Consider the following 25,979-nt stretch of genomic DNA (forward strand, 5'->3'; position numbering starts at 1 on the left):
GGGGTGCGGGTGGAGTAGTGTGCATAACCAGAGGGGGGGGGGGGGCACGACCGAAAAAAAGCTTTACTCTTTAGACGTATCAAAAAGGCCCTAGTATCAAAATGAAAACTGAAGCATGCAAAATGTGATCACAAATGAGAACAAAAAGAACTTAATTGCGTACTAGAAAATGGTGATTTTGTGGCGATTTCCTTCGGATGAGTTTATATAAAACGAAGGTCCCATGTTGCAGAAGGTGACCCTGAACAGACGCGGATCCAGGATTTTTTTTCCAGGTAAAAAGGGGGGGGGGTTTCCACCAAACCCAAAAAAATCCTGCCTAGAATTTTTTAAAAAGGTGAAGCAAATAAAAATTGCAATAAAAAACGACAACCGTAAACAATCCCAAATGTGAAATACCTATTCCGTATGTCTGTGTGAGTTCTTAAGAATGAAATATATGGAGATGAAGAACAGTATTCACGCTCAAAAGTCCTTAAAACAGTACAATATAGGAGCAGAGCAAACACATACCTCTGAAACTTCAGAGGTGGGATCAGGTGCCAAGGAGGAGTGAGCATCCCCTTCCAACCGGTCACACCCTCTGTGTGCTCCTTGTCATGATCAGGAAATAACAGAAAATCTTTCATCAATCAGTTTGTAAATAACGGACTAACAATTAGTGTGAAAAACGTCAGTCAGCATTTGACTCAATGATAAATTGTATTTGCTGACAAGGTCATCATCATACCAATGACTTTTCATACCAAGTACCAACTTATCACAGATCCACGTTTTCCAGAGGGGGGAAATCCAAGGTCACTTTTAGTTGAATTAATATATACATTTAATAATTCTGCAAATTCCAGGGGAGGGGGGGGGGGGCTGGACCCCCTGAAATCCCCCCCTTTAGATCTGTGCATGCTGGGCAAAGAGTATAGGTCAAAATTTGCAACTCGATCTACACAGCTGGCAAGTGGTTGCATCTTCAATTCTCAAGAGGGATCAAAATGAGTAGTAAAAAGATGTGAGATATGACAACCCTGTTCTACATGTACATGTAACACTAACTTAGCTAGTGTTAGGGTTTTCATATTTCACCTCTTTATTCCTAGATAAGAGACCCTTCTTTAATTATAGATGTAGATGTTTTCTTTTTATATATGCATATGATCTTCATTTAGGCCTCTTAAAGAGGTTATTTTCAATTAAAAGAGAGACAATTTAAGGGGACCACAAGATCCTGATACAAATTACGCCACTTCCGGTTTATACAGCTCTTTCTCACTCACACACAAATGATTGTGTTACTACATGCATTTTTATCAAACTTTGCTGTAAAGGAATAAATAAACATGCATGTACTTATAATATTATTATACATTAATTTTTTGTACCAGTAATATTCATTGTACTTGTACTTAAGTCCTGGATAAAAATGGTAAATACAAGCAATGGCAGTTTTAAAGTTAAAGCACTAGCTAGGGTCTGATCATCAAATTTTTCGTTACTTATAATCAGTCAGGGGCACAACTCAAACAAGTTATTAAAAAAATAACTTAAATAAGTTATTTTACACACGCGATTTTATTTTTAAAAATAACTTAAATAAGTTATTTTTATATCCTACTTGGACATTGATTTCTTGGAAATTTTGTGTTTCCTGCCAATATGCATTGCATTTTGGGATTCCATTATATAATACTAAATGGAGTTCACCGACTCCAATGGAGAATTGGTGAGGAGGTGGAGATAAACAGCATTTACACCTTATTTTGTGGTTTTATCCACATGGTGTATATGTCCAATTTTTATCATTAAATAAAAAAAATTCCCCACTTTTCCCAAGACTTTGGACACTTTTCCTGCATTGAGCAAGGTTTAAATTTAGTCAAACATTTGTTTTTGTCTTGGTGCACGAGCAAAATCCTTTGGTGCACGGGGTGTGAATTTAGGGAGGAATGACACAAAATAACTTAAACAAGTTATTATTTTATTGAGGCTATTTTGGAAAAATAACGTGTTTGAGTTACTAAGGTTAGGAGAAAGTAGGTCATAGCAAAGAGAAGTAACTCACTGAGACAAAAAAATAACTCATTTGAGTTATTTTTGAAAATAACTTATTTAAGTTATGCCCCTGACTGATAATGATGGGTTGTAAATAAAGAAGGATAACTCTTCATGCCTAACTAGCACTTTAGTACTTGGGTTACATATGAGTTATGCTGATTAATGATATTGATGGTACTAGCTTTCAGCAATTTCCTTGGGTTTCTTGTTCGTCCCACCATGAAAATGACAGAGGCCTAGCATACAGTATTTGTTATATGTGTATTCTCCCTCTGTCCTTCCATCTGTCTGTCACACTTTGCAATATATTCCAGTTTGAAAGAAAGTATTCAACATTTTTTTTATCAAACTTTAAATGCTGATACATATATTGATGAGAGCTATTCAACTACACCAACATTTTTTTTAAACCTTGACCTTTCTTTTGACCTTGACCTCACATATCTGAAATTTCATTTTTATTAATCTATTTTTCTTCATAAAAAGAAACATTCTTTAGCAAAATAAAGGTTTTAATTGGAATTGAAAGATTTCAACCTGAATAATTTATTTCAGGACTCTTGATTTTTATGCACCCCTTCGAAGAAGGGAGGGCATATTGCTTTGCTGCTGTCTGTCTGTTGGTCGGTCCACCATTAATTTCCGTTCATTTTCTTCGCAGAGGTTGCGCATATTGAAATTTATGGAATTTGGTATACTGATTTATCATAAGAATATCTTATTAACGATCAGGCCAGATTTTATGCCCCTTGGACTTAGAAAATTCCAATAATATGCAGCTTCCGTTCATTTTCTTTGCAGAGGTTGCACGTCTAGAAATGAAAATTGGTTTACAAATTTATCATAAGAATATCTAGGCCAAGTTTTATTTTGGATACAATCAATGCATTTTGGACAGAGTTATGCCCCTTTGACTTAGAAAAATCTAAATATTTTGGGGAGGGGGTGTCAAATATTTGGATATGGGTGTCAAAAACCAAGGTGCACATGGCCTCTATAAATTAACATAGAAAAAACTTTGAATGGCCTTAGGGGGAATAATGTCCCCCCAAAAAATGCTAAGGTTTTACAGTTACTGAATTAGTTCAACTTTTTTGTCCCTTCTTTCAGGTTCTTTTGGTTATCCAGTGCATATACATGTATATATCTCTTAATAGAAAAACATGTTTAATGCTAAATGCACAAGAAAATAAAACATATAATATGAAAGCATTTCTAGTGTCAGACTAGATATTTTCCATAGATTATAACCTTTGGTTTTTTAAAAGTGGTAAATGAAGTAAAGATCATATAAAAAGTCACAAAGACATAAAAACAGGCTGGAGTTTTATTGAAGACAAATAGAGGTGAGAACTTACACTGCAAACTGATTTTGTGTACCTGAATCCCCCTTTCCCCATCCCCAGCACCAAACAGGGATATATATTATCCATGTCAAAAAGTTTAAAAGATAAAAGAGGTCCATTTCTCAAGGCAATGTAAAGCCTGTGCTAACCAATCTTGCATGACTGGTTTAACGTCCCTCTCTAGAATTTTTCACTCACCACTTGCTGGTGGAGAGCTGCAAATTTTGTTTTATACTCGGCACTAACGGCAGTGAGGGATCTTTTTCATGCCAGCACCTACTGTGACATGGGACCTCGGTTTATACAGTCTCATCCGAAGTACCGGTCTCTACCTCCCACAGTGGGATTTGAACCCGCAACGTAAGGATCAACTCCTTACTTTGTGACTCTAGAACAGATGCTCTAACCACTGTGCCACGGGCGTGACCCAAACTTGCATAATTATGTCTTAATTATGATCTAAGGATACAATGATTCTTCCAGAATTGCCTTGATTGCTGCATCTTTAACTAAATTGAGATTTAAAGATTTTAAAGAACAGGTCCAGGTCCAAATTCACTATATGGTTATAAAGTCCTTTTTAATGAAACTTGCATGACTTATATTAGTCATAGTTATGGAGTGTGCAGTACATAATTTTTTTTTTTACCATTTATATTAATGACCTGGTGAAAATATTAGAAGGTGCAGACTTCCATTTCTAAACTTCTTAGAGGTTTAGGTTCAGAAGAGTTAATTGAACTTCTGTTTCATTTTGTCATTTCCTTGCTTTTAAGAATACATTCAAGTACCAGTACATTGTATATTTTGTTACTTTGACCAATATTGGATATGCCATGACCCTGATCAAAGGTCATTTTATCAAGGTTACAGTATGATACAGGATCAGAGAAACATTAAATTTTGAAGATATCAGAAAAGTGTGAGTTTTTAAACAATGCTAAAAGACAAAACTTTTTGTTGAAGGAAATGTATCAGAAAAACAAACTTGACGCAGAGGTGATTGTGATGAAGTTCATCCTGATTCCTAATTCTGATTCCCGATTCCATTGTCAGTATTGTTAGTCTAATATGCTCCCTACAGAGATGTAAAATGCTTTTTAGGCACCATGACATTTTGAACCTTTGACTTTGGATGGTTATTTTTCAATCTCATCTCAAACATAGCTCTTGACCAGAGGGTAACAACAATAACAACCTTCAAACAACTATTTCATTTCCCTGGGAAATTTGCAGTGTATAATTTTGAGCAAGGTTGCAGAGTTCTGTATTTAATAAGCAATATGAAATTTGGCATTTTTGAGTTGTCTTGTAGGACAAGTAGTCTTACTAGTACATTTCTAGCTTAATTCTTTTATATTGATAGCGAAATACGTCAGATGGTGATTTTGAGGTAAAATTAAGGTATAAATAACCTTTTGACAAACATTCAAGTTTTTTGTAAAATTTTCACTTCAGGGTTATTTAAATTTTTGTGATGATTTGAGGTCATCAAATTAAATATAAACCTATAGTGTGTATTAGGTTTTTACATTAAATTGAGATCTTTTGAATAAATTGAAGTAGATGAATGTTTGGGGAAATGACCTGCCAAGCTTACTTTTGATTGAAAAAATTTCAATGATGAATAAATACCTGAAAATTTTGTATGCAATATATATCATGTATTGTTATTCGATCCTAATATACTATAATGTGAAAGAGACTGAAATATGCTCTAGTTAAATATTAAAGTGGAATGCCATTGTAAGTATTTGAGAGTGACGTGACATGTAGGTTTTTTTTTCATTATTCTATAAAATGAGGGGATTTAAATTGCAATGTAAGCTCAAGAAATTAAGAGGGGAAAAAAATCTGACTGCCCTAGCTGTTAGAAGGGTTTAATTTGATACAAGGTAAGAAATACTTGGTTAGGTTACGTTCATTTAAATAAAATTAAATGAAATGTCACCTCAGATTTTTAAAACAGTGATAATTTGACAGCTGCAATATATTGACACATACTGTCAGTTAATATTTTTTTCTTTTAAAAAATGAAGGGGAATTCAAGTATTGCATGATCAATTTCACCAATATGGCCCTACAGTGGTGACAATGCTAGGGCCCTACCATTCATCTCTTGCTCTTTGCCGCCTTTAGCGGAGGTATAAACACCGCCAACCTTTGCGAGCTGGACTGACACAAAGGAAACATTCCGAGGATTTAAAGGTTGAAAGGTCACCTCTGGGCTTATCAGCACACAGGTAGTTGAATTGTTTGGGATTAATATTTGATCGAACTTAAAAGGAGTGATAAAATATCGTAATTGGGATTACAATAGTGCCCAGACAGTGTATTGAATAAGGTTTTTTTTTTGTTTGGTGGTCTCTATCTACTCTATGTGTACATGTTGTGGTGATTAATACAGAGGACATATATTGGTGTAAGTATTATGTATGTGTGTGTTTTGACTACATTTTGTCACAGGATTACGGTTGTTTGTCAGTATGTGTAAACTTGTGTCAGATGGGCTTTGACAGAGGTAAGAACAAAGATTACACCTGTCCCATGTATATAAGTTACTAAAGAATCACTTGGTGGTCAAGGTGTAATTTATTCGTTTGTACTCATTAATCCAGTTAATCTGGTCCCATTTGTCTTAACGAACACAGCTTGACCCTGTTGGTGATTTCTCACGATGTCATGTCATTTTATTTTTTTTTCCCGAAACTGTAGGAAATTTGGAGGTCATGCAGTCTTGATCGAAGTACAGTGTACCACTATTTTGGATCAAATTGATTTTGTACTTTTTTGTCTATTTAGATGAAATTGAGAATCGTCTTTATCTGTCTTTCCACTATAATTCTTTCTTCTAAAACAGTACATGTGTGATATCAAACAGAATTTGATACCTATAGCATCTGTCACTAAGGGCATAGAATTATACTTTTTAAAAATTTGGTCATTTATATGCCATGCATGTGTTCCATTTATTTCTAATGTCGGGAAAAGAAATAAGTTCCAGGGGCTTTACCACGTCGTTGTAAGTTTTATAAATTTTATTTGAAATCTCATTATACCAATGTATATAATCTGGACTTAAATTTATCAGTCTTAAACAGATTAGAAGTAAAGAAAGCAAGTAAACACAATGAACAAAGAGGGGTTTATCCTTCATCATTGATTTTCTTTGATTATTTACTTACACAAGCTCTGTATAAAGACCATAGCTGCAGTTTTATTGACTCTCAAAACCACAACTCTCTGAGGTGTATTGAATTTTATTTGTAGAGAGTTGCAAAACAAAATACTTCAAAAACATGTTAAATTTCTTGATTTTGGGAGAAAAGAGAAGTGGGGTGGGATGGGGAGTAGGGAAAATCAGAGGGGACAAAATACCAAGCGCATATGCGCTTAGGAACAATTGGCAGAATGCGGTATGTGTAGCAAAATTTTGTAGCATTTATAATTGCTATTATACCGGAATGTAAATTTCCTTCTAAAGGTGTTCTAAATTGTTTGGAAAATTGATAATTGCCAATAACCTGTTTTTGTTTCCATCCTTACTTCCATTATATGGATAAAATCAGCTACAAAAAAAAGGAAATTGATTAATTTGAGTGAGGACGTAATTTTTAATTACCTCAAAGATTTAGAAATATGGTTTTGGACCATGGGAAGAAACATTCTTGCATAGTTCATGATAGTCAGATATAATTGTCCTATAGTCAAATGTTACTAGCCAACGTGCTGCAGTCCTTCCAATATCCTTTCAATGTGACTTGGTGTACAAAAGTTTTCATCTTGAAAACTAGATATTGTATGGACAAAGACCTTTTGAAAAATGTGTCGGGCATGCTGAAAAGTTAATAAGCTGTGGCTGGTGACAGATTATTGGAAATCTGTCCAGTGTCATGACTTTGATTTTAACAATATCTCATAGTCCCTCCATTGGCTTTTGATCCTCCGTACAAACACTGATATCAGAGCCTACAATGTCTAGGCTAGGGAAGTTCTTGTCTGTATACACTTATTTCACCTTGGACTGATGCCCATGCCTCTCAGTGTTTAATACACAAATTCGTAAGATCCTGTCTATGACTTGCCTATGTCAGAAAATGGCAACCATTCAAGTCTTATTTTAAGGACTGTTGTCATGTTTTAATTAATGAAGGCTATTTAAGCCACTGGATTGCATATAAATACTACACACTCCAGTGCGAAAAACTTGCTCTTGAAATTCTAGAATTGTCAATTATGTTTAAGTCTTGCAGAAAATCATTTCAGAGGGGACGTAGACCCTCCCCCAACACACACACTTTATATAAGCATTCAAAACTTTTTAGTATTGTGTACTGTGATTACATATTAGTACTTCCAGAGGTTACTTGACAAATATGAATGTATTAATTCTTTTGCCATTTTGTGTGCAGATTGTCTCGAGATTTAAGTAACCATCATGCAGAAAAGGAATGGTATGTGACCCCGGGTTTAGAGGGTTAAATTAATGTCTTGCCCAACCCCTTTTCCCCAGGCCTAATATGTACATTAAAGATACCTCCAAAACCTGCATGTACCAGTACATATGTACTGTATATGCAAAGCAAGCAAATTTAAAGTCTCTTTCTATGGTTTTATTACTTATATCTCACCCTTTGCTGTTATAAGTGCCCAATTGCAAAACAAGTCAGGTCGCACCACTATAAAGGGGTCATAAAAATTCACAATATGGTGATAAGTAAATAGAAGGCAAAGAACACAATATTCTTATCTTGTTTGATGTGATGGACTTGTTTTTTTGAGAGGGTGTTAATTATAAAGGTCTTAGAAAACCTTGTTTAAATAAATGGAAAGAAACTAACCCATTACATTGACGATGCTGTCTAATAGAATCTTGGGTACACAACTTGGAACACTGGGAGAAAGAGACACTTGTTGGGAATAGCCTCATTAACTTCAAAAAGCCATTTACTTCCCTCGCACTCTGATCTCTGTAAATGGATTTAGCTTGGGACGTTTTCCAATAAAATTGCATTCTTTTATGGAGTTGTGAATGTTAAATTGTCTCCTGTGGTGATGAGAGAGGGCCCCAGTTCTTGTTCAGCGGATGACAAAGGTAATATTGGAATGTGGTTAACCTATCCGAAGGGAACTGTTGGGAATGGGGTAAAGTTCAATTATTGACATAAGTTATAATAAATGATATTCTGCTATGTTGAATACGTGTGCATGTTTGTTTGTGGTTGCATTATTATCTGCTATTTAGTTAAGCTAGATGTCTAACAAATGACTCTTAAATCCAGTTTTACAATCCTTATCATTAGAAAGGGAAATATTATTATCAGAATTAATTTGTATTTGTAAATGAAATCATTTAACAAATTGATCAAGAAATGTTTTAAAAAAGGGAGATTTTTCTTTATCCTCCAGAGTTTTTTTTTTCAGTTGGAACCCTGTCAAATTTACTTTGAAAGATTGGCTAATATTGATCTGCGTAATAATTATATGGTCTGTTTTCTTCCTGCATACTGTACTTGGGTATATATAGCTATTTTGAGTACCAGCTGGTAATGTTTATTAGTTTTATACTTTGAACTGCATGAATTTTAGATTTAAAGTGATTTGAATTGCTGTTGGTGTCTATACTTATTGGAATGTGCATCCGTGATGAAATGGTTATGATGAGCATGTTAGATCACTAGTTTTATCAAAGACAAACATGTGCACCTTAAAATCTCTAAGATAGGTATATCATTTACTTCAAAGACAACAAAACAAGGTTAAAAACCTTCGCTTTTAATTTCAGTGGTGGGTCGTGAATGGAATCGTATTTCTTACCATATCATGACATGGTACGTGTAATACGCTGTATTGAGAAAATGATGCTTAATTGCGGTGTCTTTGAAAGCAGGTTACTCATCCAGACCAACAATGGTCCCTGTAAAGTCTTGTATTTCAGTTAAATATCGATGGTATCCAGTGACTTCATTGAGTCACCATCTCTTTTCTTACATTTAGGCCTCGTTGCGGGTAGTATATGGGTGAATGATTTTTGTTTATGTTTTGCAACGGTACATATATATTGGTGATCTATTGAGTCTTGATGGCTTTATATCTCGATTAAGACATAAACATCATTTTAGTGCACTAAAGTTTGAAGAGAACATGTTACGCACACATTTTTATGCTTTACGGTAATTATATATAATTCACATGGATTAGAAGGTTTACAATGATTTACAAAGAAGAAAATTTTACAAGATGAATCTGATTCAGTTTTTTCTAGTAATTATTTATATTATAAATTGAATGAGTAAATTTTATTTTGGGTCCATTTGTGTGTATGTCTGTTGGTCTCTGCCCCAACTGGTAATGAGTGCTTGAAAAATCTTTGTTTTTTTATGACTGTAAGCAAGGTTAAATGATGAGGTCAAAGGCTATGTTCATAACAGTTTGCCACTGCAGGTGGGGGGGGGGGGTAATAATTGTTTGTTTTTCAGTTTAAAATAGGCACATAATAATGATAATACTTTGTAAAGTTTTTAAAAAATAAATACCTCACAGTTTTTGATGATTAAGGATGTTTAGGTTACTAAAATCCTTTTTTAAGGAAATGGCATTTAGGAGAAAGACAATGCAGAAAGGTTATTGACTTCACTTATCTTAATGTGTTTTGATTTTAAAAGTTGACTTGCAAATTTAAAAAATGATTGCACTTTACGTCTCTCTCCCATATCTGTGAAAAGATAATGCTGTCAGCATGTATGACATTACTGGTGTGCTGCATAAGATTACTAAGTATTCAGATGATAAAAAGGGATTTTGTAGAAGGTAAATTATGCTTAGAGTGATGTACTTCCAATTCTTGTCAACACTTGTGACCTTTTTAGCAGGCCATTTTATTTATTGCCTCAATCTTCTATCTATAGACAAGTTTATTCAATATCTGCATGAGTTATCACTGGTTTGTAAAAATAAAATTATTGAAATTATAAATACAGGAATAATGCTGCATCAATGTTGTAGATTTCTTAGTAAGAATTTTTCAAGTTTATTTACTTGAAGGGCCATTAAGCTTCTTTCAAGGGGAGGTAATACAAATAAGAGAATATTTAATGACATCTTTCAAAAAAAAAACAAAAAACTCAAAAACCACAGAGCCAATTCCAATTAAAACTTGCCACAAAGCTTTCTTCACAAAGGGGGTGGCGTTTAAGTTTATTCAAATGAAGGTCATACATTTGCCCTCTTTCAAGGGGAGATGATGAAGAATTGGCAAAAATTAAATAGCAATACACTGCATCAGTACCAAAGATCTTTTGTAAAAGAACCAGGGGGTCAAAAAATATAAAATGTTTGAAAGCTACATTGGCTTCGTTGGCTAGGCCGGGGTCAAAAATGGGAAATCAAAGTTTTACCAGGGAATATGTAGGGGGAAAAATCTTTGAAAATCTTAATTCTTTTCAAAAACAGCATGGGTATGAATTGAAGCATCCGTAAGTAGTGTTAATTTAGTTTTGTTCAAATCATGACCTCTGAGGGTAGGCTGAGGCCATAATAAGTTTTTCATTGGAACCTTTTTAAGCACACTCAATGTAATATGAGTTTTTCATTTTTTGGAAGCATTTGTTACAGTTGACAGTTTGGTAAGAATGTCAGCCATTTACAATTTGATTTTTTTTCTTCATATTTTAAAAGTGAAAGCACTTTGTCTTGTAATAAAATTATTGCATAATTTAAACTTAATATGCAGCATAAATTTCATCTAGAGTTGTCATTTAGATGACAACAGTTACCATTTCCTTATACAACAACTATTTTCTTGCAAGTGACTCATTGCAAAATGATTTAATATTTATGTCTCCCCTTCCGAAGGGGAGACATATTGTTTTTGTCGATTTTCTTATTCTTCTTATTCTTATTCTTCTTATTCTTATTCTTCTTATTAATATTCTTCTTCATCCAAATTTTGTCCAGGCCGTAACTCGAATACCCTTTGACCTGAAGTCTTCATACTTGGAACATAAATAGATGACCTCAAGACGGAGTGCACGCCTCCAAAATTTTTGACCTTGAACTATTTATAAGGTCAAGGTCAAACTTTTACATTAAAATAGAGTTTTGGAAATAGCTTGAGTACCCTTTGATATTAGGACTTCAAACTTGTAACATAAAAAGAAAACTTAAATGTAATGCACCAGAACTTTGATCTTGACCCCTTTCTTTCTTCAAGGTCAAATAGAAAAAAAAACACAATTTGCACATAACTATAGATACCTTTGATATTTAGACTTCAAACTTGGAATATGCATGGGACACATGAGGGAAGGTGTAAGTGATCAAAATAGTTGACCTTGATCCAAAATTATTGGGTCAAGGTCAAACTTTCACATCAAAATAGAGTTTAGACCATAGCTTGAATACCCTATGATATTAGGACTTTAAACTTGTAACATAGAAAGAAGACATTAAATATAAGATCTAGTGCACCAGGACTTTGACCTTGACCCCTTTCTTTCCTCAAGGTCAAATAGAGAATAAACATGTTTTGACCATATCTTGAGAACCCATTGACATTTAGACTTCAAACTTGGAACATGCAGAGGGCACATAGATGGAGAGTCTATGTGATCAATTTTTTTTACCATGATCTAATTATTATTGGGTCAAAGTCAAACGTTCATATGAAATATATCCTAAGTCATAACTTGAGACCTTTCTTGACATTAGGGTTTTAAACTTGGAACAAGTAAAGCCACATTAAGCCTAAATACACTACATCAAATTATTTGACCTTGACCACTTTCTTCTTTCAAGGTTAAATTAAGGAAAAATCAAGACCAGACCATATAACTTTAGACCACTTTTAAGACTTGAAAGATGCACTGCATTATTATTTTTGACCTTGATAGAAAAAACTGCTTTTGAAAATGTTGGTAAAGAAGGGGAGACATGTGTTTTTTGTTAAAAAAACAATACCCACTAGTTTAAAAATTAATATACAAATTTTAAATTTGTACCACAGCATTCACCTAATCGTCTAATGTTTATTGTATGAAAACTAATCAGTCAGATGAAGGAAAAGGGTCTGTTGTAATTTGGGAAACTCTTGTAAATGGTGCTCTACTGAATGGACTTTGGCATATATATACCATATATCATAATCTTAATAATCATGTACGTAGTAACTCGAAACATGTTAACCATTAATGTTCACAATAAGGTTATATGAGTGACTAATATTTATATTCAGTACATAAGTATGATTAATATATCTTCAGTACATCAAAGCAATTGCCCCAGATTAAGCTTGTATTCAGGGTTTAAACTTAACTGAAATTTCCACGAGCCATGTGGGCTCCTGACATTTCAAATTTAGGAGCCCACTGTTAAATTTGTTAGCCCACAGTCTCTGTGATTTTTTGTAAAAAGCATAGATACTGGGACAAAAAGTAGATACAAATGAAATACATATAGAAATTCATCTGTTTAAAATTGGAGTTCTTACTTTATAAAAAATCAGATGTCATATAAATATTTAATCAAAGGAAATAAAATTGCATCCAATAAATAATTTTACTATCTTTTTTTTTTTACTTGGTAATACATGTATATAAATACGTAGCCCTGGTACATGTCTTCAACTGATAAATTGACAATGACACAATAAGATTTTCTAGGTTAAATATTTTAACTACAACATATTTGAAATAGGTGAAAACACTTAGTATTCATATGACTGAGTAGTTGGGAGTTATTAAAATTGTATATCTCTCACGTATCAACCATTTACAGAGGGTTGGAGGAAATTCGGATTAGGAAAAAAAAGACGATCGTTTTAGGGAATTTCACAAATCGTTTAGTACTTTAAATGGAAAAGATGAAGAATATTTACGAACAATAGGACCATACTGCTGTGATTTATTTCATTTTTCTGTAGTTTTAAATCAAAAACCTGCATAAAATGTCTGTTTTTCAGTAAGGGGACTGGGAATGAATTCGGTCCCCTGCAGAATTTTTATTCGCCACGTGGGCGAACAACTTACAAATTTTATGAGCCCACACCAATTTTTACTCGCAATTTGCGAGTGGGCGAGCGTTAAGTTTAAACCCTGTGTATTGCTGTACAGATCCCAATATTAAAATTTTTCTCTCCTGACAGTCCTAGGTCTGATCAGCCTCCCAATCATGACAAGGAGCACACGGCAGGTGTGACCGGTGGGCATGGGATGCTCACTGCTCCATGGCACCTGATCCCACCTCTGATGTTTTGGAGGTCTGTGCTTCCTCAGCTCATGTTTTGAATTGTTTAATGGACCTTTTGAGCTTGAATACTGTTCATTATCTCAATATATTTCATTTTGCTTTTGAATTTTTCAAAATTTTCAATAATGTTTTTATCATTATTTGATAAATGAAATATAAGTAGAAGTACATGCATATACATGTACTTTGTACACATAAATAAATTACCATTAAAAAAAAAGAATCTTTGATGAGGGTTACTGATGGCTGTGTTGAAACTCAGATTCTACTTGATCTGAGTTGATCGATCATGTCAAAATTAAGATTTAAAAATTGCATGTTCATGCAGTTAAGAAAAGAGGCAACTGCATGAAGAATTAACTTTGCACAGAAAAAAACATGCAGCCATCTCTTGCTAATTGACCAACTTTGAACCCTGACCATTCAGAGACAATTTAATGGTCACCATCCATCCTGCTCACTTTCAGTATGTGAAATACTGTGTTTATAGGTGATCATTGATTTTAACAGGATTATGTACAGACTGCATGTTTATGGCAGCTCTACTTGCTGCATGCATTCACACCTGTTACCCTTCGGTGAGTTAAAACGTACAGTTATGTACCTAAAAAAATGCCCAAAACACAGTTGTTTGGGAGGGAGGGGACTATAAGATCTTATGTGTGACATATCTTTTAGTTGAAATTTGAAATTGAAATGATAAAAACAAAGTGTAATATGTTTTCCTCCAATGTGTATACAGATTTGAAGACAAATTGCAACAACTTGCTCAACTGTTATGCAGTATTTGTGCAATCTGGTCAACAAGATGTAAAATATTTGCCTAAATTTGGTGAATTTATAAATCTTTTCCTCATATTTCTTCTTTTATAAAAGGGGAGGGAGGAGGCAACACTGAATAGTTTGAATACCTGTTTTTGAAAAATATCTATACATGGGTTAGTGTAAATACACATTTTTATCTTTTCAAGTGCATGAATTTATAGATAAGAACAATTGCATTCATGTTCATAATACATGAACTTCAATAAACACTATATTGGCTGAAAAAAAAATCAGGAATTTGCAATCTGCATTTATCTGCTTCAAACTACATGTACATGAAGTGCTTGAATTTTTTGGTGGTCACCACTGATTTGTGGGATATTAAGAATTATAGAAACATTAGGTTTTTGATAGTGATGTAAAATAAGATGGTCCATATTAATGCAGAGAATCTATTTTAGTATCACTAGAATTAATAATAATCATATATGAACGTTTTATATGAAATTGTTCAGAATTTTGCCCGAGATCATGCATGACTCTCAAAAATCTGTTAATTGGCAAGTCTGCACAGTGTTCTTACTAAGTGTGTAAATCTGTATGGAAAGAAATTCATTGAAAACTTTGAGCACTGGGTTTGAATATGAATGTGATGAGAATATGAACAATAGACCCATTAACCCATGCATTCAGATATTTTTGTATGATTGAGGAGTTACATGATAATAAAATACTATAATGCCTGAAGTCTGTAAACTTAAGAAAAGAATGAAGTTCACAAAAATGATTGTATCTACAGATCTCTTTATCTGTTGTACATAATTACAAAAAAAATATAGATTTTAAATATCTAATCATTTGGAGAGTTCATGCAGGGAATAGCAAACAATGAAGGGTGTAACATTTATACTGGGTACAAAATAATGCGTAGAGTGCATTGTGTTTGAATCTCAGGCACAAATACCGTGATTCATAACGTTCTGTACGATTCATGATCAACTTTAAAATTTCAATTCGACAGTCTTTTTATAGGAGTATGGTGACAGATTTTGAAGGTACGGATAAAAATAAGGTATTGAAAACCAAAATTGGGTGCATTTTATTTATTGTTTAGATTTCGTGTTTTCACGCAAATTAAATCTGACTCTGTTATCTATGTATTAACTGTCTAAGGGGGCTGACTTTTCTGATAGCTGATCTAAGGTCCGGGTGACTTGTTTTGTGGTGCGGCGAATTACGATATTGTTATACAGAACTTGTTTGTGGGTGGTACGGTCTGATACAATAATTGATGCGAAAAAAAAATCGGAGTTTGTCTTAAGCATCTTAAACATGTTAACCAGAAGATCTGTTGAAGAAAGATACCGAAATTTGATGAAATTATCACAGAAATCGGCAAACCTGGGTTCATGCTTTCAGTCATTTGCAAGTCATTCATGTATGATTCATTGAAATTTACTTGCGTTTGAAAAAGTTTTCAATATTAAATTGTCGGTATGATTTTTTTATATGTAATTTAAAAACCATCTGTCTTCTCTTTTTAAAAGAGACGACACAAAATATTTAAACCGCAGAATTATAAATACATGATTAGTTTGTTTAGATAGAACATGATGGATTATTAACCCATACACAATTTGGCTATTCGTCAAACCCAATCATAAAAGGCTTTGAATTTGTGCTATTTCAGGGATTCATATGCTTATTGTGGGTAAATCACTCTTAATAATTTTAAAACAAGATTATAGTATTAAGCCATTCTCAACCAAAATTCTGTCCAGTATATTGAATAAAGTTTGTTTTGTGGTGTTTTTCATTGGGATAGACGTGGCAAAAAACTTGATGATTTAATAATTGGCACGCACGCTTTTCTTGTTTGTTTTTTCAAGAGAGATATTCCGAATACCATGCGTTGTCGTATGCCAGGTGTGAAGTAAGCATGTTTAAATTGTCACTGCAGACCATTTTCATAAAGATTGGATTAAAATTTTGTACTTTCTGAGAAGTTCAGTACATGAACTAGTATTTAGCAATCATGCATTTCTTGCTATATAAGAACCTTTTTATACCCCACGTACTGCTTGAAAAGCGAGAGTATATATAATAATCTGGATGTCCGTCTGTCTATGTTTGTACGTCTGATAAGTCTGTCTATCTGACCAGCCATCCGTCTGTTACGCATTACTCACAGTACCTCTAGTTTTTTAACATTATAATTTTAAAAAAATGAATTATTTTTACTTTTTTTCATTTCAAGTGTAGGAATTTAGATATTTTTTATTTTAAAGATTACATTTCAATCTATAATTAATGTGTACGTGAGTTAGGCATAATTAAATTATCACAACAGACTATTTTTGTATAGATATAATGCCAATCATATTTCTTAAAAGTTACATGTACTGACTATATTTACCATCTATATATTCATTGCTGATAATTGCTAAATATTTATTGCTGATAATGAAAAACCATTTAGATTAACTTCATTAAGAGTGTAGTCTAGCTGTTAATAGAAAAGTATTTGAAACAAATTAAGGAAGGTCTGGTTACATTATAGATTATTTGTCCTATGGTACTGAGGTTTTTTTTTCCAAAGGTAACTCTAAAATTGAAGCAATCGATGTTAAGGCAGATGAAAATATAGTTTTATAAAAACTGCATTTACCACAGATCAATTTAATCTTGAACATCTGATAGTGCATTCCTTGAAGGGATACAACCAAAGTCCATAAGCAGGACTGGGACCCCAAAAAATGGATAAAGAAGTGTGTTTAAAGACCTCCAAAAATTTTCACTCATAGAGAGATGCCACCTCTTGCTCATGGAGAGCTGCAAATTTTGACCTATAGCACCTTAGTGCTCAGCACTCAGGGCTATTGAGCAACGAGGGATCTTTTTCGTGCCAGCATCTACTGCGAAATGAGACCTCTGTTTTATATGGTCCCATCAAAAGTACCTTACAGACAGTTAAGGGCCATCCACTGGAATCTGATTTTTAACATTATTTGGTCACAGACTATATCTGTTACCATATGACTAAATAATTAATCTTTCATTGTTTGTGTAATAAAGTTTGGATGTTGGATATCGGTTTGGATAGCTCAGAAGATGTAGCCACACATTGAGCCACTGACCAGTAATGTAGGGGTTCCAAGTTTCATTCCTGGTCCAGCCATACATTTCCTTCTGTCCTGTTCCATCGCCGAGTGTGATTTACACCCCCTCCCCCTTTGGAGTTACAGGTGAAAGCCTGGCCAGGACATTAGTTGAGTCTTTGAGGGCAAAGACAATTCAAGGAGGGAGGATACAGTTTGGGCTAAGGATAATATTAGCCCTGAGTATCTCGCTTTAGCACCTGACTTGTGATGTAGGGGTTTAGGCATTCAATATTTCTTCTTTAAATTCCTCTACATTATCAACAGCTTTTGTTCATTCAACATCCTCCTCCTAAATAAGAACACAGCAAGGTCCTTTTTTCTGGAATTAAAGTTTGTTTATTCATGATTATGATATTGTTTTACCTTTTTAGAAATCTTTATCCCGACTAGAGGTTAATTTCAAAGACAGTTCTTCCAAATTAAATGTAAATTTTGTTGTATTTCTTGTCTAGCAACTATCTTGCTGTTTAACGTATTCACAACTGACAGCTTTGCAGAAGCCAGAATGGGAGACTATATTTGCATTTGCACCAAAAAGCATTGTATTTACATACATTGAGGCACAATATTAATATGCTTTGTGTTAATGCTATATCCTAAAGCGTGATCTTTGCAGCTCTGGACAAGGGAACCCATGAATTGTTAATGATGATCAACTAAATGCTAATACACTTTAAAAAGTAATTTGATGTCACAATAGGGTCTTCATATTTCTGCTGGAATTGACACAATGCGTGCCTACTGATTTTTCATACATTTACCAAATTACATTGTTTACATGTGTTGTGCATTTGTTGTTGCAGAAACGTTAAACATAAAAGATTTGTTGATTTTTGTTTGAATGTGAAACAAAATGTGTCTATGACACTTAATTATGGATTGTAATGAAAACCCGTGAAAGTGTTTGAGGGGATGATGCTCGATTTGATTGAATTGTCACCAAGAGAAGAAGAATGAAGAGTTTGCCCTGTGGAAATGGCCGTACACGACTCAATTGTTTTTATTGATCACTATCAATGTACATTAACACGTCTCTCTCTCTCTCTCTCTGTGAATGACTTGTTCATCAGAGCTGGACATTGTCTCCAAAAATTAATTAGGACTGACATAAGGCCATGGGAAAGTCGGGCTAACTTCCTAGGACAGTGTGTTCTTGACATTATGAGGAATCAAGGACTTAACAGCTAGTATATATGTAGATGATCTTTCCGCAAGGATTTTGCATAATTGATTTGTGTGTTGGAAAGAGGACACTAAAATATATGATTAATGGAAGACCTTACAAATCCATAATGTGATTAAAGGAAAACATTTTACTCAACAACAAAATGGATCGATCATTATTCAAGATGGATGCATGTACTTTCTTTTCATATATTTAATTTAAACTTAAAAACTGTTTCATGTGATAATACAAGAAGTGTGAACTATTTGAGACAGAATTTTCAATTGTTCCCATCGGAACTTGTAGGGTCGAGATATCGCAAGATTCCCACCTTTTATGCCATGTATTGTACCCTTTACTCTGTCAAAAATGGATTACCCAAGACTTACATAGTTGTAACAAATTGTATAGACAAACATTGGCATTTGTTTGTCTAAGGCATTGTGACAAACTGTGTGTACTCTATCTCTGTATATAACCAGCTAATGGTCTGGTTTGCATACACCGCCAATCCGACACAACGGACTGGCCTGGAAGAGGTAATATATTGTTGTTGTCAATTTCCTTACACCCTCAGAGTCATTTTAAAGTCGGTAATGGGTAGACCAACATCGTATTGAAATGTTGTTTACATACTGTGCTGGGGTTAAGTGTATGTTAATAGAATTACCTGGGTACGTTAGTTTTGGAACACTATGGTTTAATGGTTTAAATTTGAAAAAAGAAATTATGATGATCAGATTGATTTGATTTGATTTGCAATTAAGTTTCCAGGATTTATTTCACTGTAATTTAAAGTTTTAAATGTCAAGAAATCAACTTACCCACACACCCCTATAAAGCACAATTTACAATTTGGTCTCTAGGTATTGAAAATCCTAATAATTTAAATTTAAATTCTGAATTTTTTTAAACATAAGTGAAAAGGTGATTTAGAAATTTAATACATGCAGTCTGCATAATTGTTCTTCAACTTGTACAAGTCTGTTACCTTTTTACATAGTTTTGCCTAGCAGGCAAATGATAAAAATCTTGGATACAGTGTGTAAAATTCCATTTGCAACTCAGAAAATAATCAAGCAAAAAATGTATTGCACTTTTTTTGAACTTCAAATTTACATAATCAGCAATGTGGAACAAGTACCATAAATATGCCTTTGTTTATGTTTCATAACTTTAATCCCTGCCCCCCCCCCCCCCCCCCCCCCCCCAAAAAAAAATTAAAATGTCCAAAAAGATTGTTGAAATATTTGAAGGTATACACTTGCAGATGATCAGTTAAGTCATCTTCACATACACATGTACTATATTCCATACAAGATATGTGTATGTTAATTTAAAAATCTTAATTAATACACTGTACTGAACAATAAATTTTAGATCTTTGCAATCTGTCAAAAGTTTATATTTTTAATTAAATGTTGTCCTAGCTGGAGGTTTCAATATAAGTGGTTCTTTTTCACATTTATATATGTATGTTTAAATGTTTCTAATTTTAAAGATCACAGACTCAGCTTTTAATTAACAGTATATAATCAATTCACAATGTATAAATATTAATGACATACAGGAAAAATAATACCAGTAGCTATTTAATACAGATATAAAACACGCATGCATTCATATGCATTTCACTACGCCATTTGAGAATCGAAAGATACATTATACATGTTCTAGTACTGTACCAAAACTAAACACTGTGTGCATGCATGCAATTACATTAAAAGCTTATATTAGTTGGTAGTTGCCTTAAATTAAATTAGGTGGAGACATGCAGATACATTAATTTTAGTTCAGTGGAGGAAGTTAATTAACAAGTTCATTAAACTGTATGTTCCCTAGCTGGCTCCATCATTAGATCTATTAAGTCATGCAATCATTGGTTACCATTGAATAGGTAATAATCCATTGTCCAATGTGTTAATGCATTGATTTATAGGTATAATAATCAATATATCTTCAAATGGAGCCTTATTGATTCAACACCCCAATAAAAAGAGGGATAAATCAATTACTTTAAACTTTAAATTCTCAGCTTGCCTGCAGAGCAAGTCTCTTTGAAAGGGACTTAACTCCTCCAAGACAAGATGGCAATTTCATAGTGTTTCAACGCTTATTAAATTTCCTTGCCTCTAGCACATTGACCATCATGGACTTGGCTAAAATAGAGTTAATTATTCACTCCAGATTCCTATTATAAAATTGTCATGAAGCAGAGTATAGGGTTACAATGGGTGCCTGGGTAATTAATTTAATTTTTTCATGTTCTCATCATAAAATTGCCATGATACGGACTTAATGACCCCACTGTGTTTACAATTGGTCCCAGAGGGTCAGTGACAGTTACTGTATTCTAGTCCCTGTACCTAGAGGCATTATCCATGTATTATGCATGTACACAAACACTTGCCGATAACACCTGTTGATAGCAGTAGCCAAGACATTGTCTCGTAATCCTTCAGTATCTATGTATCTATATAGTGCGTAATTGTCTCACTGTGTCCTGGGAATTTATCTCAAAATTTGGGATTTTTTGGACAAATTTAAAGTTTGTATATATTTTTTTCTTTTTTGTAGAAAGAAATATAATTTGTGTTTTTAAGGAAGGCCATTTTTTTCATCATCGAGCTGTTTAAGTTTTTCAGATTTTATTTCTATTTTGATTTAATATTACCAGGTATTTAAGGTCCCCCAGCCAGATGTCAAAGTTAAAGATTATACTAATCAAGTTTTGGGATTTCCAAACCATTTTCAATATATGTCTTGAATTTAAAAGTAATGATTCACCAAAAATTATAATTCATGTAATAATTAACAATTCAAGGGATTCATGCAGTATATTATTATATATTAAGAAACATCATCCTGTGATGTCTTGCACAAATAAATACATGCATGCTTATTAAGGTACCTCAAGTTGACAAATTCTTTGGAAATTATGTCAAGGAACATGTCATATCTGATATTAAAATGCATACTGGTTGAAAATACATTTCTATATTTGATTAGAAAATGGATTGTTAACTTGATTCATTTGATATGGATATCTTTATAAGAAACTTTGGTACCCAGTATATTGCTTTATCCTGCAGATAAATTCAGATGTATATAAGAATTGATCTCCTATTTTAGGGTTTAAGATTAAATGCTTGTGCAACTAATCTTATATTAGATAGTATGGTTGGGATCCTTTTGAAGTTGATAAGTATTAGTGTATACAATGTACTGAAGTATACATGTAAGGAATCGGCCACATAAACTTATCTCTTAGAAATTCTCATCTGTACAGATTTCAGGTAATCTCTAAACAAAGGTTACACTGTAGGTTAAAAAAAAAACAATATATTTTATTTGCTTACTAATATGGTAATTTAACTGATTTTTAAGAAAGTCTGTATAGGTCTATACTTTAATTATTTAACTTCATCAGATTCTGTTAATTGTTACTTGTTTATGCCTGCTGTGTTGTGTAAATTATAATGATCGAGGCAACAGGTCCTAAGTGTTGTACTTACTATACATGTATGTACCAGTAATATTACTTACATCATAGGAATGAAAATCAAATGTTATATAAAAGAGTGCAAAAGTATTAAACCACACATTTGATCAAAATGTTAATCTCAATTAGCAGTCAATACATATGTTCACAGTTTATTTTCATACTAATAATTTAATTGTACATGTAGAAGTACACATGAACTTTTGGACATTTATCATTGTGTAGGTTTTAAAATTTTGGGGGGTGGTTTAAATAATGACTTATAAAGAGCTGGGAGACAACTTTTCATCAAGATCCCCCAAATAAGAATGTCAATCTATATTATATAAATCCGTGCTCTCTCCAGGAACTGGCTACACCAGCCAAATTGATCTCTTAATTCAACTGGAAAAAATGCTACTTTGACCCTACCTCCCCCCCCCCCCCAAAAAAAAAAATCAAAATTTTAATGGTGGTGAGGTCCACAGAGATTTAATTGTCATAAACTTCAGCCCAAAGGTAAAAGTTATCCCCTGGCAATTGAGTTCGAGGGGATTTAGTATTATGCAATTATATATGCTGTGGGTGAAGTCACTTTTTAATCTGCATAGGGATTCAGATGTAGAATGCTTTCTTTGATTTATAGATAATTTCTCTTTGTGAGAGGATGCTTTGCTTTGCAGTGCCCTTAATATGATATAATTTGTAACTCCTGAATAATAAAATCATTAAAGTGTCATACTAGATCAAAATTTCCTCTAATAAAATGGTTCACAAAAATAGGGATATAATCATTTTTAAAACTTAATTTTATGATCTTTCCCTCACACAGTTGGCTGTATGTACTCTTGCAAAAATAAAATGTCAATTTTTAGCTCTACGGGTCAGAGACCAGAAGAGCTTATGCGATAGTAATGCGTCCGTCGTCCATCCGTCTGTCTAGCTGTCTGTCTGTCCGTCTGTCTGTCTGTAAACAATTTTTCAAAATGCTACTCCTCCTACAGTTTTGGTCTGATTTCAATATAACTTGGCACACAAGTAGACTACACTAAGATACATAATTCTGTGTATCGGTTTTTGATTTCGATGAACGGTGTTGCCGTGGTTACTAAAAATAGAAATTTCTGTGAAATTCTTTCAAAATTCTACTCCTTTTACAGTTTTAGTCTGATTTCAATATAACTTGGCACACAAGTAGACTACACTTAGATACATAATTCTGTGTATCGTTTTTTGATTTCGATGAACGGTGTTGCCGTGGTTACTAAAAATAGAAATTTCTGTGAAATTCTTTCAAAATGCTACTCCTTCTACAGTTTTAGTCTGATTTCAATATAACTTGGCACACTAGTAGACTACAATAAGATACATAATTCTGTATATCAGTTTTTGATTTCGATGAAAGGTGTTGCAGTGGTTACTAAAAATAGAAATTTCTGTGAAATTCTTTCAAAATGCTACTCCTCCTACAGTTTTAGTCTGATTTCAATATAACTTGGCACACAAGTAGACTACACTAAGATACATAATTCTGTGTATCGTTTTTTGATTTCGATGAACGGTGTTGCCGTGGTTACTAAAAATAGAAATTTCTGTGAAATTCTTTCAAAATGCTACTCCTTCTACAGTTTTAGTCTGATTTCAATATAACTTGGCACACAAGTAGACTACACTAAGATACACAGTTCTTTGCATCAGTTTTAGATTTCGATGAACGGTGTTGCCGTGGTTACTAAAAATAGAAATTTCTGTGAAATTCTTTCAAAATGCTACTCCTTCTACAATTTTAGTCTGATTTCAGTATAACTTGGCACACAAGTAGACTACAATAAGATACATAATTCTGTGTATCGGTTTTTGCTTTTGATGAACGGTGTTGCCGTGGTTACTAAAAATAGAAATTTCTGTGAAATTCTTTCAAAATTCTACTCCAAATACAATTTTAGTCTGATTATAATATAAATGTGGCATGCAAGTAGACTGCACTAAGAACATAAAGAGACTTAATCAAGGATCATTATTCTATTTATTGCTGTTGAAAAGTTTCAATTTCCAACTGCTTAAGTACTTTTCTCTTCCTTTCCTATAAGTACAAACCAGTAGAGCTTCAGTCTCAACAGAGACTTCTGGTTAAATACTTATTTCAAATATATTCCTTAATTATCAAAAAACCATGCAGACAAACTTTACAAGCATTAATTTCTATAAGCCTATAATCACAGATGTATCCTTTTTTAAAATTTGATTTGTTCTAAAATATAGGTAAATTTTTGAATGAATATTGACATACATATATACATGTACTTGCTCATGGAATTTTTTTTAAAATGAAGATGGATCATACTTATAGCTAAGTTAAGCAGGTTACCAAATATTCTGCATGAAGGTGAACACCCCCTCCACCCCCACCCCACACTACCACCACCTGCTTTGACATTCATACTTTTTCTCCTTGCCATAGACTGCATATGTAATGTGTGCAAGTCTTATGGAAAAAAAATATGATGACTGCATGTATTTATGCTAAAACAAATGAAATATAAATGTACTTCAACAATTCTTGTGTGAGAATTAAAGGTAAAGGGGAGAGAATTAAGGCAAACTTATTACATGTAATGAATATTAGGTACCTGTACTGTAAATAAGAGGTCTGGTACTTTGGATACCTTGACATTTTGACAAGGACTTTGTTATAAAAAATATATTGGTTATGCTAGGCCTCATAAAAGCAGTAGCTTAAGTCATTACTCTTCTAGTATTTTAATATTTAACATTTAAATGCTCTTTAAATTGGATGAGAAAGTGGATAAGTGTAGGGAAACTTTGATTTAAAAGTCATACCCCTGCGAAATGATCAAGAATAATTCTTGAACTTTGAAGAAAAGTTCATGAATTATATTCTTGAATCAGCTCATGAATTGTCTATTTCGTCAAATTTCCTCATTGTCAAATTTTCAAGGTTGAAAATATTTTTTTTTCAAGTAGAAGTATTTCATAATATAAGTTTAACAATGATATGTTCGATTGTAAAAAAAAAATGTTTTTATTTAAATATATGTGGATTTTATTGTTGCAATTTTTACTTACAATAGCTTGAGGACCATATTTAGATGAATTGTTTAAACAGAAGTATACAGTGTATATAAATTGTATAACTCTATTTCAGAGGCAGTGCGGGAGTGTATCTGTGACATCAAAAGATACCGTAAAGAACATCAAATCCACCATCTTGGCAACTAACATAAAGCACAAAAAGTCCGGCAAACATGCATTAGCCCTCGGGACCAGTTTTGGACATGGTAAAAACACAGCTAATTTTAGATAGATTTACAAGTATACATTGAGTAAGGCCAGATGAGGCAAGTAATATTGAAGGTCATCTTTTAAGTCATTGCAAACATTCTTATTATAACCCCCCTCCCCCTTGCACAAACAAAGGCTGGGGTTAATTTAGAAATCATCTTGTCTGTCTGTCTGTCTGTGCAATATTGTCAGGGTTATAACTTTATTATGGAGGATCTTTGAAAGTGTACTCTTAACATGGTACAAATATTGTATATGACCTCAAGATGTGTTCTGACCTTGACTCAAGGTCATTCTAGCAAGTGCAAGGTCACTGGCAGAAAAATATATTATGTCTATGATTTTTGTCCTGTCTTTAACTTCCTAATGGTAAAACATTAACAAATGAAAGTTTTCAAAATATAATGGTTATACATATACATGTACAAATTTATCATCAAGTTCAAAGTCACTGAGAGAATTTT

The 25,979-nt window shown here is 33.2% G+C and overlaps 1 protein-coding gene across 6 annotated transcripts in view; it reads left to right on the forward strand.

The window, feature by feature from the left end:
• The window catches only part of LOC134256167 (uncharacterized), a 45,383-nt gene that overhangs the window by 94 nt on the left and 19,310 nt on the right, over positions 1–25,979 (forward strand). The window contains exons 1-2 of one of the 6 annotated variants that reach the window (XM_062738798.1): positions 5,482–5,638; positions 25,379–25,511. Coding sequence is in view for 2 of the 6 variants with exons in the window: in XM_062738795.1 (XP_062594779.1) it covers positions 19,217–19,270; positions 25,379–25,511 (187 nt within the window). In the remaining 4 variants the exon portion in view is untranslated. The other 5 variants (XM_062738799.1, XM_062738800.1, XM_062738796.1 and 2 more) reach the window with 5 other exon arrangements.

The sequence above is a fragment of the Saccostrea cucullata genome, unplaced genomic scaffold (genome assembly GCF_032062105.1).
Source record: "Saccostrea cucullata isolate Sc308-1 unplaced genomic scaffold, CSIRO_AGI_Scuc_v1 ctg204, whole genome shotgun sequence".
NCBI lineage: Eukaryota > Metazoa > Mollusca > Bivalvia > Ostreida > Ostreidae > Saccostrea > Saccostrea cuccullata.